Below are 12,172 nucleotides of genomic sequence, written 5' to 3'. Positions count from 1 at the left end.
CCTCCCATCAGCCCACAGTACATTTGTTTACAACTCAGTGAATACAAGAAAATCCCCCTTCTCCTCCCATCAGCAAGTTCAGCAAGTTCCCATAGCTATAAATCAGATTAGAGAAAAACAATCATACATCAGCCTGTCTCTTCCGACAGACAGATAACAGACAACATACTCCCTTATTTTCTCAGGAGTGTGAGACAGATAAGAATACAATTCTATTCATTGAGCCATACTGAGTTAACTAAATCCAAAACGGCTAAAATATAAATTGAAACTGAAAAACAATGTTAATAACTTAACACCTTCATGATTTCCCACCTGACTGGGAGAGCCAGAGCCTGGGCCACGGCAGAGTGGGCACGCAATTCCCCACTCTGCGGCTCCGTCACGGACTTCCGAGCCGCCCTACAGAGGGTCTTTGATCCAGCCTGTTCAGACCGAGAAAAGGCCCGGCAGCTAAGCAGGCTGAAACAAGCAAAAGACTCTGTGAATGACTACGCCATCCGCTTCCGCACTCTCGCGGCAGAGAGTGGCTGGAACTCCACAGCGCTCTATGACGTCTTCCTCAAGGGCGTGGCGACGTCCATCCAATAGCTGCTCGTCCTAGTCCTGATCTGTTTCCGAACTTGGACTCCCTCATCGCCCTTGCCATCCGGACGGCTCTTCTTCGTTCCTCGTCAGTTCAGCGTCAGTTCAGCGTCAGTTCAGCGTCAGTTCAGCGTCAACACGTTCCCAGAGGAGGAGCCCACGCAACTGGGCAGCGCGCTGCTCTCGCAGGAGGAGAGACGGCGCCGACAGCTGGAAGGTCGGTGCTTTTACTGCGGGAACCAAGATCACCTCGTGTCCGCCTGCCCAGCCAAAAGGACCAAAGCGGTGAGTCAAGTTACGACTGCAGAGTCGTCCCCACGAAAACTCACACCAGTGAAAATTATTCACCGCACCCCTTCCACAGACCTCTATGCCCTGATAGACGCTGGGGCAGATGAGAGCCTGATAGACTGGGGACTTGTGAGACATTTTAGTGCCAAGACTGAACAGCTGATTAAGCCCATTAAGGCTAGGGCACTAAATGGTAGTGAGTTATTGTTTTAGTCTCCTTTACATACTCTGATCCTGGGACACCCATGGTTGCGTGAACACAACCCCCATGTAAACTGGTTGACTGGTGAAGTTCTGGGATGGGGAAAGGATTGTGTGAGCTATGGGATTGGTTCACCAATTCAGGAAGCGGACATTACAACTGTTAATCATATTTCTGTTAATTCCCTCACAGACTCTGAATACCCAGATCTGAGCATTGTGCCTCCTTGCTATCATCACCTCCAGGAGGTATTCAACAAGACCAAAGCCATGTCACTCCCACCGCATCGTGCCTCTGATTGTGCCATAGAGCTAATTCAAGGTTCCACCATTCCCAAGGGCCGCCTATATTCTGTTTCAGGACCAGAGAAGGCGGAATACATCGAAACTTACCTAAAGGCTGGACTGATTCGTCCTTTGTCATCACCAACGGGAGCGGGTTTCTTACGGCCTTGTATAGACTCTAGCCTCCTTAATGACATTACAATAAAAAAACGTTACCCCCTCCATCTCATGTCGTCCGTATTTGATAATCTTCAACAACCTAAGATCTTTACTAAATTGGACCTACGCAATGCATACCATCTCATTAGGTTCAGGGAGGGGGATGAATGGAAAACGGGGTTTAATACACCTAGTGGCCATTACGGTGGCCATTAGTCATGCCCTTCGGCCTCACTAATGCTCCTGCTGTTTTCCAGGCCATGATTAATGATGTGTTGAGAGATTTTCTGGACCAGTTTGTGTATGTTTATTTATACAACATACTTGTATACTCGTCAGACCTAGCCACGCATCAAATCAACGTTTCCAAGGTTCTTCGAAGACTGCTCAAATACAAACTTTATGTCAAGGCATAGAAAAGTGTTTTTCATGCCAAAACCATCTCCTTGGGAAGGTACAGATGGATCCGGTTAAAAGTAGCGCCGTGAGGGAGTGGCCCACATCTGTTAGAAGGTTCAGCAATTCCTTGGGTTTGCTAACTTTTACAGGCGGTTCATCAGAGGGTTCAGTGCAATAGCTGCCCCTCTGCATGCCCTCACCTCTCCTCTGGTGAGGTTCAGCTGGTCCCCGGAGGCGGAAGCCGCATTTCAAGCACTCAAACAACGCTTTGTCATAGCACCAATCCTCACAATACCAGATCCACAGCGGCAATTTGTTGTGGAAGTGGACGCTTCCAATGAGGGGATCGGAGTCGTCCTGTCTCAGCGTGCAGAGAAGGATGGAAAGATGCATCCCTGTGCCTTCTTGTCACGACGACTATCCAAGGCAGAGCGTAACTATGATGTAGGGGACAGAGAACTTTTGGCTGTCAAAATTGCCTTGGAAGAATGGAGGCACTGGCTTGAGGGGGCGAAGCATCCGTTTGTTGTCTGGACCGATCACAAGAACCTAGAATACATCGGCAAAGCCAAGAGACTTTGTATTTTATAGCCTTTGTTTTCCCCTCTAAACGAGGAGTTTTATGTTTAATAAATATCTGCCTTGGCGGCAAACTCCTATCTCTGCGCCTGAGTCCTAAATCTGCCACGCCTTGTCACTATTGATTGTATGTTTACACTGTCTCAGCTATGACAATACCCAGGTAAAAGGAAATACATTCAGGACAGAAAGTCACAGTCCAAAGGTAGGCTTCAAATCTAAAAATGAAAATCGTGACTTCAATGTGTTCAGTTTTTGTGACAATTAACAACATGAGATGAGCTAGCTAGCACCAGATTAAGAGCTATGATTGTACAATAAAACTTACCTTCATACTGAAACTTCTTTCTTTCTGCCCACTTGGAGTGCTCTGCATGTCAACCAGCGTTTAAGCTGTTCCACACGGTGTTTGTATATTGAACCATGTTGAAATTTTCACGCCTGGGACGTCCTCTTCTTCCAAAATGACGCACAAACTGGTGTGGCTACTCTGTGTGTTTGGAATTTCGTACTTGTGCATTTTAATGATAAAAACGTGGCGTCATTTGAGATCAACCCACTGTTGTTCGCTGAACCAATGAGGTTGAGCTTTAGCCCGCCCAAATCTTCCAGAGCCTGCCCGCTTCTTCTATGAGTACAAATCGCGGAGCTCTACAATTACGAATCAGTTTTGCACCATCTGTAGCTAGAAATTTGGTGCAAAAGTCACGTGACTGGAGAGCAGCAGAAAAAACACTTGTGACTCCTAGTGGCGACTTATTTGACTACAAGTTGTCATTTCTACAGGTACAAATCATGACTTTTACAGATGCAAAAAAAAACTTTACAGGCACAATTTTTTTCTTCTACAAATACAAATCTATACTTTTTTCGACAGGTAAATTTTTTTTTAAACTACAACTACTTTTTTTTTTTTTTTTACAGGTACAGGTTACTTTACTTTATTACCATTTTTACCTCCATACAAATTGTCTTGAGTTACAAGCTTGTTCATGGAAGTATATTCACCCCAGCAGTGAAGACAGCTGCGTTGCCTCCCTCCAGCATTTCATCGAGTTCTTCATCAGTTGTTGCTTTGCCTGCTATAATTAAGAAGAAAAAGAAATAATTAAATGGAAGGTGTTTTGGCCCTGTTATTATTATTTTCGTTTTGGCCCTGTTATTATTATTTTGTGTTAATTAATAGCATGTTGTAAGAAAGTTAAGACGTATTGTTTTGGTCCAATTCCTTTACCTTTAAGAAGGCGCTGCCCCTTTAAGAGAGAGAGCGACTCAGTATGCGGTTCCTACTCACGTGAAAAAAGGAGTCATAGAATGAATGAGAACGTTGTTGTCGAGTTGTGTCTGATGCTAAAGTCCATAAAAGGTATTCCCTGTAAGTATTTTACATATAGGAAATGGTAAATTGATGTAAAGGTGATGTGTTAGAAATTATTAACAAGCGCAGTATTTACGTTGTCGAATGCTCCGTCATGTTTGTTTGCGCAGATTAGCAGTGATTAGCATAACATGATTGACTTGTGTACATTTTATTTGCTTGTTTATTCTGTATTTGTTGCTACAGTTTCACACCTGCCATATAAAGAAAGGGTCTGAACCCATCCTGGCGTCTGTGACTTATTGTGTGGAGGTGTTTAACTACCTGGATCGCAGAAAGGTTCTGTGAGGCCAGTACAGACGGTGTTTTTTTTCTAATCACCTTTGGGTGAACACAACAGTAGAAAATGTCATCATCACAGCACTGGGATGTGTTCAGCATATTGATGCTTGAGGTTATAAGAACGTTAAGCCTGGTTTATATTTCTGCGTTTGCTCTTGCTATAATAACTGGCGTACATCACGTGATCGACGCCAATCATTTAAGTCAAATACTGCGTCACTCGTGGCCGTGTGCGGCACACATGTCTCCAAATCTTGAGTGCCGCAGATGGCGGGTCGTAACATCGCTCGTGATTGGTCTGTTTTGATGGCGTACTCAGCTTTTTCCGTGTAGTTTCCGTGAAGCCAACTGTGTAAGCGCAGGCGGCGCGAATCCACTTCCCGCCCGGGAGACCACGATTGTACGTGCGGATATATGTGTGTGATGAAAGGGGGAAAAAAAAAAAAACTGTGTTCGCTAAGCACGAAGCTGTTGTGTTTTTGTGCCGACACCAATGCTAATTGGCACGAAATATTTGCCATGGTCATGACAACTCCAAACTTTGTTTCTTGTTCCTGAATTGGTCATAAAATGCAGAGGAATCTCCACTCTGTGGCGTCCTAGCCAATAGCAGCCGTAGTGACACCTCGACTTGGAGTGAAAACTGCAGCAGAACCTGATGTGTATTGTGATGTGTATTGCGCACAAGTATGAAGGCAAACGTGTGGCTCCGCCGTAACGTCTCCGCCTTAGCCTGACGCAGAAGTACAACGAGGCCTTTATCGTTAACATGTACTGCAATGATATATGATATATAAGTATACAAACAAACCAACTTACTGATCTCAAGCTGTCGGGCAATCCGTCCTTTACTCTTGTCTCTGAAGTCAACTTGTGCCTCATTGTATTTTGTCATTACCTCTACAAATTTCTTCGCCAGGATGGCATGCTGGGGAATTTAGATAATTTGTTAACTTGTGTTTCAGTGATGAAAAAATGAAAAACCTTATCATCATATAAATATATTTCTTTTAATAATAATAATACATGTTATTTATAGTGTTTTTCAAAAGCACTCAAAGACGCTTTACAGTTTAAAAGTCAGCAAACAGAATGAAAAGACAAACATACATAAAAGTGCTGTCAAAGTTATAGCGTTAACTCATTGATTAATCACAAAAAATTATCACATTAATAATGTATTAATGCAGATGACAGTGCATGGTTACGTTAAAGGTAGCACATGTTGTGTTTGTGCAATAAACAAAGCTAAATGCATTAAAGTAAATAATTTAATAAATGTTTGCGTATGACATTCAGAATATTTGTTCATGTCAAGCTATTGGGATTGTTTTTTTATTTCATTTTAAATTATGCAATTAACTGATTCAAAAAAGAGGAGGATGAGAGGGTTCAGTGGATCAAAAACTGTTGATACCCTCATAACATTAAATGTCGAACTAATTAACATACAACAGGTGTTCTTTCGCGGGCAATTTTTTTTGATAAAAAACCTTTTTAATTCAGTGAATAATCTTGATTTATCGAAATTCTAAGATGATTAATCTGATTTAAAAATGTAATCGTTTGATAGGCTCCCACTCCGACATTAGTTTTCAGTTAGTGACAAAAATAGATCGTTTGGACAAAATTGTCGATTTTGAGATTTCTCCAAAAATAGCATCCTTGAGTCCTCTGTTTTCATTTTCTGCAACACACAAAAGTTCAAATTGTCACAGACGTGCATGAAAATAAGTAATTATTAAAACAAGTGCATCTTTACCCTACATGTTTTAAGATGACTTCAGCTAGCAGCACATCTAGGAAAAATGCCTCAAAATAACCCAGAATTCCTCACTTCTAATGTCACTTCACACATGATTTATATAAATTGACATAGCAACCAATAAAAGTCTAATACACCACAAAGTGACCCGTCAGCACGAAAGTGAACATAAGACGCACGTCATAACAACGGCATCCTACCTTATCGCAGAAGGGAATGTCGTCATTGGTCCGGACACTGCGGCGAAGGTTTGTATTCCAAACAAGAGATAATCTTTAGTTCCGGGAACTCTTTCTTTCACAAGTCTATTTCTATTTTTAATTTAAATGAATGTATTCATGCACTAAAGGAGGCTTCCCAAATCCTGGTTTCCTATAATCAACTCATCAGCAAGCTCTGCAGAAGACTGACAACGATCCTGGTCTTTAGAATCAGGTGCCAACCTGCAGGATTCCGAACCTCGCGAACCAGGATTGGGGAAGCCTGCACGAAAGCATGTCAAACTGACGAGGACGAAACTCATGCGAGCAGTCAAGCAGTTCCCACCAGAGCAGAGTGACAGCAAGCCGGAATGATTGTAATTAAGTATTACTGTTACATACTATTAAGTATGTACTGTAGGCTAATGTAAAATGTATTGTAATTAAAGTAATGTTTTGATCACTCCTCAATGTCGTTAATTTCATGAGATATCTATGAAAAACGCCACTTCTTCGACATGTCACAAATGAACCGTCTCCGTGAGTCGCTGAATATTAGCACTTTATGCTCTATTGTGGCGAGTCTCCCCGCCCCAGAATTCACACAGTATATATTTGGATTGACTTTTACATACTGTTTGTATAGTGTTGTACTCCTTAAGTAATACATTTAAAAACTAAAAGGAAAAAAAACTGTTAAACCATCAAAACGTTTTCCTTTCCGTTATGTGACCAAATGCATTTGAGACATAACATCCATGAGAATTTATTAGAGGTCAAATGAGATGAGAGGTCAAACTTCCTAAATTATCTTCTTTTTTTTTTGAGAGAGGGAGAGAGCTCAATATTGTTCATTCGGTAATCTTACCGATTCGACATGTCATCATATTTGCTCTCTCTTTTTTTTCTTCTTTTTTTTGTATGTGCGTGAGTATGCGCATGTGCATGACATCGGCCTCCACTGATTCCACGAATAGAGGAAGAAGCAGATTGTGTTTGAATTTTGGTAGACGCTGGTGTGGTGGATCTGGCATGCATGAAAACCTCCACCAAAGAGGGGAGCCATCAGCCCCAGACAGGACAGAGCAAGCACAACCCCCCAGGGCCCCCCAGGCTGCGGCAGCCCCAAGGCACAACTCCCGGGCCCCGCAGGGGCCACTGGCCGGAGAGCAAACCCAGGAGCGCCCCCCACCCCAATACGGCCCGCGCCCCAAGCCCAACGCAGCAGAACGGGGCACGGCAGGCCCACCAGGCACCCCACCGGCCCCACCTCCAACCGTGTGGTGGGGCGGAACACTGGGGGGCGGAAGAGGAGATGGTAGCACTGGGAGACGGGCGGCACCCCCAAATCCCAGGCCCAGCGGGGAAAGGCCCCGGTCGTCACGCCAGCGTACCAATGAAAGCTAACCCTGTTACTGAGTTTGCCAGCTCGCTGACTGGCGAATGTGACCCCACCCAGTGTATATACAAGTGTGTGTATGTGTGTGGTGCATTAAAATTGGGAGCAGGTGAGATGGAGCAGAGGGAAATGATATCCCCCCCGCTCCGATCCACCTGCTTCCCAGAAGTGTCAATGACTGTATGTGGTGCATTAAAAAAAAATAGGGGGGTGTGGTGGCGTGGCGGGGATACAGATGTGGGATCGCAAAAAAAATTTATGTTTCAAATTTTGGATGATTTCCTTGCCTGTCATTGAGAGCCGATCACATATATTCTAATTCTATACTTAATTTCCCTTTAAAATTATATGTAATACATGATTGTGTGGATGGATGGAGGAGTGATCAAAATATTACATTATTTACAATACATCATTATATTAGCCTACATTATTACATACAAGGCATTTCACAACTTTTGCAGTCATCCCGACTCGCTGTCACTCTGCTTTTTTTTTTTCTTTTCTTTTTTAAGAGCTAAGTATTGTTCATTCGGTAATGTCATCATCATTGCTTTTTTATTTATTTTTTTATTTTGTATGTGGGTGAGTATGTGTGCGTGCGTGCGAGTGTGTGTGTATTCGTTAGTTCACCAAAAACCTATTAAAAAAAATCCCATACCGTTCACCTAAACCGAACACCGCCGGAAGGACCAAAGAAAGGAAAGTGAAATACACCACCCACCGGGCCACCAACCAGAGTTCTTCACCAACCCCAGAAACATCTAAATTCCAACAAATCAGGGAGACCTCAAGAGACCAAAGGAAAGGAGAGACTGAGGAAAGGAAGGAAGGACAGACGAAGCAGAGTGAGATCCACAGACACCAGCCTCCACCGATTCAATGACCTGAGGAAGAAGCAGATTGTGTGAGTTTCGATAGATGCTGGTGTGGTGGATCTGGCATGCATGAAAATCTCCACCAAAGAGGGGAGCCGTCGACCCCTGCCAGGACAGAGCAAGCGCAACACCTCAGGGCGCCCCAGGCCGCGGCAGCGCCAAAGGACGACCCCCGGGCCCCGCCAGGGCCACCGGCCGGAGAGCAAACCCAGGAGCAGGAGCGCCCCCCACCCCAACACGGCCCGCGCCCCCAACCCAACGCAGCAGAACGGGGCACTGCAGGCCCGCCAGGCACCCCACCGGTCCACAGCCCCCGCTCCCCCCACGACCCCCCCGCCCCCCATCCACCCCCGCCATCCACCCCAACCGGCGGAAGAGGAGATGGTAGCACTGGGAGACGGGCGGCACCCCCAAATCCCAGGCCCAGCGGGGAAAGGCCCCGGTCGTCACGCCAGCGTACCAATGAAAGCTAACCCTATTACTGAGTTTGCCAGCTCGCTGACTGGCGAACTCTACCCCTACACCGTGAATGTGACCCCACCCAGTGTATATACAAGTGTGTGTGTGTGTGTGTGTGTGTGTGTGTGTGTGTGTGTGTGTGTGTGTGTGTGTGTGTGTGTGTGTGTGTGTGTGTGTGTGTGTGTGTGTGTGTGGGTGTGTGTGTGTGTGTGTGTGTGTGTGTGTGTGTGGTGCATTAAAATTGGGAGCAGGTGAACCGGAGCAGAGGGAAATTATATCCCCACGCTCCGATCCACCCGCCTCCCAGGCATGACAGTGAGTGTATGTGGTGTATTAAAAAAATAAATAGGGGGGGTGGGGGGAACACGGACAGGGGACCGCAGCACTGCTCTATACTGCGGTGGGGTCTTTCTGGCTTTAATAAAAGTTTAATTGCTGCTGTATTCATGTGTGGGTGTATGTGACCATTAGTTTTAATTTATGTTACTACTCTTAAGATAAGTAGAGCAAGCATTAACCAGAAGTGCTTAAAAAATATAGCCGGATAACCATCCGGTCCAGGTGCTTTGCCATTTGGCATACTATCTAGAGCACTGTACAACTCGTTTATAGTAAGTGGCGCATCTAACATATCTTTATATTCAGTAGTTAACTGAGGTATATTTAAGCTACTGAGTAATGCCTCAATATGCTCTGGGTTAGACTTGTTAGTTTCTGAGTATAGGTTGTGATAATAGTTATAATTTTTTTTATTAATTTCTTTTGGTGATTGTGTACATTCACCAGTTGTCCCTTTAATAGCCGTTATAAGCGATTTTTCCCGATTGCGTTGAAGTTGGATTGCAAGAAATTTACCTGATTTGTTATTATATTTAAAGTTGTTGTATCTCAATTGTTGTATTATAAACTCTGTCTTTTTAGTTAGCATATCGTCTAACTGTATTTTTGTATTTTGTAAGTCAGTCCATATTTGGTTATTTGGGTTTATTGCGTACTCATCCGTCAGTTGTCAGCTGTCACTCTGCTTTGGTGGGAGGTGCTTAACTGCTCGCATGAGTGTTTCACCCTCGTCAGTGTGACATTCCAATCAATAGGATCGTTATCAGGCTTATGAAGCGCTTTCTGATGAGCTGATCATATATCAGCTGTGTTGGAGAAGGGAAACTTTCAAAACCTGCAGGACTCTGGTCCTCGAGGACCGAGTGTGCCCACGCCTGCTTTAGTGCATGAATATAGTAAACTAAATTAAATTAAAAGTAGTTGTTGTTCGCCTTTTTTTATTGGTTGCTATATCAATTTATATAAATAATTTGTGGAGTGGCATTAGAGACAAGGAACTCTGGGTTATTTTGAGGCAGGTTTCCGAGACGCGCTGCTAGCTTCTACTTTTCGTGTCTTCCAAGAGATGTTATATGATAGTCTCCCATTTCTTCTCACAGTTCTTTGCATGTTTATTGAACTCTGCAAGTATTTCTGGCTACAAGGGTTGGGCAGTAGAGGGCAGGTGAGACAGTGGTCCATGGCGTGGTTTGCTTCTCCACATTCACAGAAGGTTGGTCCTGTAGCCCCATTTGTTTAGAGCAACCCTGGATCATCCTGTTATTGTTTGCAGGCGGTTCAGGGTTTTCCATCGAGTCCATGGTGCATCTGAGCCAGGAGGGAGTGTCACAGTTTTGTGGCGGAGTGAGGAATGTGGACCCAAAGGTAAGGAGGCACAATGACCAGACAGAGGCCATGTATAGATGTGGCAAGTTTATTTAACGAAGACGAGGAGTTGAGCAGGCAATTGTGAGTTGACGTGACTGGATACGACGTGAGGTGACTGGACGTGACTTGACTGGACTAGACTACACTCAACGTGACTTGGCTTGACCAGAAGGGACATGGCTTGACTTGGCTGAAAGTGGCTTGGCTTGACTTGGCTGGCTGTGGATTGGCTTGACTTAGCTGGCTATGGCTCTGCTTGGCTGGCTTTGACTTGACTAGACAAGACGAAGTAGAACGAGACACAACAAACAACACCCAAACTTACAACTCGTAACCACAAACAGCTAGCAACAACACACCCACGCAGACTGAACAAAAACAGTAGACTCAATACACCCACACTGATTGACTCAACAAGACACACCTGGGCAAGACACAAGTGGCTGAGGGAATTGATTGGTCAACACACGAAGGGAAGACACACACAGATGGACACTGGTACACATGACGAGACAAGGGGACAGACAAGGAACACATGACAAAACACTGATCACACAGACAAAACACAACATTAACGTACAAAATCAAACAAAAACCAAACCCCACAGAACCGGGCTGCTAGCTAAAGTATGCTAAAAACAATTTGGCTCAAGATGCACTTGAATCATTTATTTTCATATACTGTTGTACTACAATTTTATCATTTGTGCTGTTGGGAAATGAAATTAGGCTCCGATGGTGGTAGAAGATGCCGGTTTGACCTGGCAGACCCAAAGATATTGTGAGGGTTGGTTGGGAACGTCAGGCAGAATCCCCTCTCAGAAAGAGTTTCAACTCCCACATCCGGCAGGACTTTGCCCACGTCTCTGGAGGGGGGGAAGGGGATTCAGCGTGAGTGGGCCATGTTCCACGCCTCCACTGTTGAGGCAGCCAACTGGAGCTGTGGCCATGAGGTGGTTGATGACTGTTGTGGCAGCAATCCCCAAACCTGCTGGTGGACACCAGCGGTAAGGGATGCCATCAAGCTGAAGGAATCCTATCAGGACTTTTTGGCCTGTTGGACTCCGGAGGCAGCTGACAAGTACTGGCTGGCCAAGCAGAACGCAGCATCGGCGGTCGTTGAGGCAAAAACTTGGGCGTGGGAAGAGTTTGGTAAGGCCATAGGAAAAGACTTATGAAAAGCTTAGAGGAAATTCTGGTCCACCATCCAGTGTCACTAGAGAAGAAAGCAGTGCACCATTAACACTGCGTATAGTGGAGATGGAGTGCTACTGACCTCAACTCGGGTAGTCGTTGAGTCGGTGAGAATACACCTCAATTCCACCAACATGTACTCATTTGAGGAAGCAGATTATGGGGACTCTGAGATGGGCTCACCTATTACTGGGGTTGAAGTTACTGAGGTGGTTAGAAAGCTCATCAGTGGAAAGATACACCCAGAGTTCCTAAAGGCTGTGGAGGTTGTGAGGCTGTACTGGTAGACACACCTCTACAACATCGCGTGGACATCGGGGACATTGTCTCTAGAAAGGCAGACTGGGGTGGTGGTCCCCCTTTTTAAGAAAGGGGACCGCAGGGTGTGCTCCAACGATATAGGGATCACAC

At 44.9% G+C, this 12,172-nt stretch overlaps 1 protein-coding gene across 1 annotated transcript in view; it reads right to left on the bottom strand.

Annotated features, from left to right (window-relative positions):
• The window catches only part of LOC147170328 (syntaxin-3-like), a 63,337-nt gene that overhangs the window by 43,473 nt on the left and 7,692 nt on the right, over positions 1-12,172 (bottom strand). Inside the window, exons 6-7 of the mRNA XM_086081927.1 lie at positions 4,979-5,087; positions 3,508-3,581 (exon numbers count right to left, since the gene is read on the bottom strand). Of these exons, the coding sequence (XP_085938053.1) occupies positions 3,508-3,581; positions 4,979-5,087 (183 nt within the window). The remainder of the gene's footprint in view (positions 1-3,507; positions 3,582-4,978; positions 5,088-12,172) is intronic.

The sequence above is a fragment of the Leptonotus elevatus genome, chromosome 8 (assembly GCF_054856555.1).
Source record: "Leptonotus elevatus isolate MCC_2025b chromosome 8, RoL_Lele_1.0, whole genome shotgun sequence".
Lineage (NCBI taxonomy): Eukaryota > Metazoa > Chordata > Actinopteri > Syngnathiformes > Syngnathidae > Leptonotus > Leptonotus elevatus.
The sequence above is the reverse complement of the archived record's forward strand: the minus strand, read 5'-3'. Positions and strand labels throughout refer to the sequence as shown.